Here is a 3,012-nt window from a genome sequence, read left to right as displayed (position 1 = left end):
CACCTCCAATAGATTACTAATTTGGGATATGTTTTCGTTACAATTTTTTAATTGTTGTTTTAATTAAAATTATGAATAAAAAATAAAAAATTATGTTTTATAACATGTTTCTACCTGGCCAAATTTTATTAAATAATTCAAAATAAGGATGTTAAGGATATGTTTTGACACACTTCCTATTTTTATTTTTAAAATAAAATAATAGTAATAATTTTTATATAAGAAACAAGAATTCACATTCTTAGATTGAAAAAGTAATGATAACAAAATAAATTTATTTTTCTAAATGTGATTTTTAAAGAGATACTATCATTTTATACTTTTGTACATGATATTCTAATTTTATGTAAAAAATTTAATTTTAAAAATAAAAATGAAGAATTATATCTGAATGAATACTAATATCCTTCTTTTAAATAAAAAGAGTCTAATATCTTGCTCACATAATTTAAAATTTTTAACTCAACTTCACATCAGAAGAAAAATTACATGACATGCCATGAAATTGAATTAGAGGGGCAAGAAATAAGAAGAAGCACATACAGGATAAAAAAATAAAATAAAAACAAAAACATGTTTATTATTTCCTTAAAATTATTCTTAATATTCCATTATTGTGATTCAAACATAAGTGACATTACACTGGAAAAAGAGGCCACAGCTCAAGAGAAAACCCTCAAAAGATGCCTCTAAAACACACTAAAAACAAAGGCCCTTATTGTCTATCCACCTCAGAAAAAAAAAAACCACTCCAGGAAAGACTTGGAAATTAGGGGACACAACAAAGGTTGGTTGAACAACTACATATAAATCAACCTCCCACAAAAAGACAGAACTAAGCCTATACAAGCCATGAGATCATTAATAATCCTTTTCAACAGTTGGGTGATTGATTCAACATGGCCATAATTAATCCAGCCATGCAAAAAACAGATTCTCCTCAAAAACCCTCCTGAAAAAAAAAAATTTAATGAACCTCACAGCAAACAAACTTTTTAAGGTATATGCATGGTGGTCTTAAATGGTGGAGCACCGCAGGCCTTGTTTCAATGAAAAGATTGAAATACTTGAGATTTCAGACTGACTCTAAAAAGGGATTATTCCTAGACTGACTCTAAAATGTATGAGATATGAGCTTCTTTTTTCATATGAACTATTTGAGCCCTGCATGTAGTTTCTTCACAAGGTCCTTCACTGTCATGCTGAATTCCACTTCCATCTGCAAAATTTTGACATGGGTTATTGGGTTTGCATCAAAAAAATTTATGGGTCTTCCAAGAAAATCTTTCTGGTTTATAAGTTCACGAGCATATAGTGAATTTTTCTGGACTCCCTTATATATTTGAAGTTTCAGAGTTCAGATCATAGAAGGAAGTAGAGATTCAGTACCTCAGCGATAATGGTGACATCCAGAGCTGAGTTCCCAAATGTCATGACACTGCTATTGATGACTGTGAGATGGAGGCCCTCAACTTCAGCTACTAGTTTCTCCACAACTCCTTTCCTTTTCTCACAGTGGATTCGGATAAGGACACTTTTGTCTGAGAACCTCGCTTCAATTTCTGGTAGTGGCTCGTCTAAGGGGCTGCCGGAGAAATCCTCGTCAGAGGAAGAGTTATCTCCATCAAGAAAGACTTGGGATTTCTTCACGAAGACCACGGATTCCGTTGTTTTCTTCCTTGTTTGCTCCTCCAGTGTCTTAACTCGCTCCTGCAGTTGTTTCAAGTACTTGATAGCATCCCCAAGAACAGAAGCCTTATCCATCTAGTTGTTCATATTTCAAGATTATTTAGACACCATTGAAGATTAAGCCAATACTTTGACATAAAGAATATGGTTCTTGACTCAAAAGCAAAACACCAGAGAAGGGTATTCAATTGGACAGAATTTGCTACCTTCTTTAGGCCAGGAACAATGGCTGATAAAGCTATGAAGCGCTGACTGAGCTTCTCTCGACGCTTCCTTTCTGCTATTATATGATCTTGAGTCTGAGAATGCCTAGCAGTGGTGGTGCTGATTCTTTTAGCTCCTTGGCTGGCTTTAAACACATAGTTTTGGTTCTCAAACAAGCCTTGAGAGACCAAACCATCAGAAGGGAAAGTGGCACTGCTTTTGGAAGACACTGCCTCCTCCTTAGGCTTCACAACAGGTACTTGATTCGTGTAGTTGGAATTGACAAAGGAGAAAACATTGGGAGAAGAAGGAACAAGTGGGTGTGGCATATCCATATCATTAGTATTGGAGGGGTTCCAGCTATTGGGTTTGAGTAGTTTCAGAGGCCTATCCAAACCAACATGGGAATTGATCTCCATTGAAGGCTTGAGGTTGAAGGACTGGTGATGACTGAAAGCCTGATACAGATGCTCTCCAAATGCAGCTTCCATTGGCAGTACAGTGAGCTCCTCAAGAAAGTTCGTCTGCCATGGATGAATAAAAGTCGGATCCTCCATTCCCTACAAGGTTCATCATCCCATATGATTAATTATCAGAAAACTTAAAACAAGAATCATTCCAAAACTGCAGAATATGGCTTCTTACCACTTCAGATAATCCTCTCAGAGGTGAGATCTCCATCAAACAAATCTATCCAAAAACCCTGGAAATCAAGCAGTTGAAAACAATTAAACATAAGAAAAATTCCCAAGAACACATATATGAACATAAGATGTGTTTCTTACTTAACTTTCAACAATGGCTTCAGCTCAGACCTTCTGCAGCTTCTTCAACATTTAGGGTTGTTGTCCATCTAGAATTAAGTATGTAAATAATGATTCTGCGTGATATCTCATTCACGGGTTGCTTATGTGAAATGGGTTACAGATACATCGAAGCTTGTTTGACTATGAAGCATAAAATATTAAGATAAAATTATATATAGAATTAATATCTGAGTGGGTCGTTGTTATGATGACAAAATGAACAACTCATTTTCGTTGTTTATGGATGTTAGCTAGACTTTTGGAACCAACCATCTGTGGAAATTCAAGGTTTCGGGCGCATCCCCAAAAAATG

General features: G+C 35.3%; 1 protein-coding gene across 2 annotated transcripts; it reads right to left on the bottom strand.

Annotated features, from left to right (window-relative positions):
* Positions 1-583: 583 nt before the first annotated feature.
* Positions 584-2,784, bottom strand: LOC100248064 (transcription factor bHLH18). Of its 2 annotated transcripts, XM_010649678.3 has the most exons (5): positions 2,679-2,782; positions 2,539-2,596; positions 1,896-2,453; positions 1,390-1,764; positions 584-1,219 (listed from the first exon to the last, which is right to left on the bottom strand). In XM_010649678.3, exons 2-5 carry the CDS (start codon positions 2,572-2,574, stop codon positions 1,154-1,156), a joined length of 1,035 nt encoding a protein of 344 aa, XP_010647980.1. In that variant the 5' UTR covers positions 2,575-2,596; positions 2,679-2,782; the 3' UTR covers positions 584-1,153. The 2 variants fall into 2 exon arrangements, with proteins under 2 accessions (XP_010647980.1, XP_002268443.3); XM_002268407.5 differs by having other exon boundaries at positions 2,539-2,784.
* Between the last annotated feature and the right edge of the window lie 228 nt (positions 2,785-3,012).

Source organism: Vitis vinifera, chromosome 3 (genome assembly GCF_030704535.1).
Source record: "Vitis vinifera cultivar Pinot Noir 40024 chromosome 3, ASM3070453v1".
Taxonomy (NCBI): Eukaryota; Viridiplantae; Streptophyta; class Magnoliopsida; order Vitales; family Vitaceae; genus Vitis; species Vitis vinifera.
The sequence above is the reverse complement of the archived record's forward strand: the minus strand, read 5'-3'. Positions and strand labels throughout refer to the sequence as shown.

Bases quoted from the DNA above. Each gene is read 5' to 3' on its own strand.
- LOC100248064 (XM_002268407.5), bottom strand. From the start codon at position 2,574: ATGGAGATCTCACCTCTGAGAGGATTATCTGAAGTG. The intron at 2,454-2,538 runs GTAAGAAGCCAT...TGAACCTTGTAG, and splicing joins TGAGAGGATTATCTGAAGTG to GGAATGGAGGATCCGACTTT. The intron at 1,220-1,389 runs GTACTGAATCTC...AAAATTTTGCAG, and splicing joins ATGTCACCATTATCGCTGAG to ATGGAAGTGGAATTCAGCAT.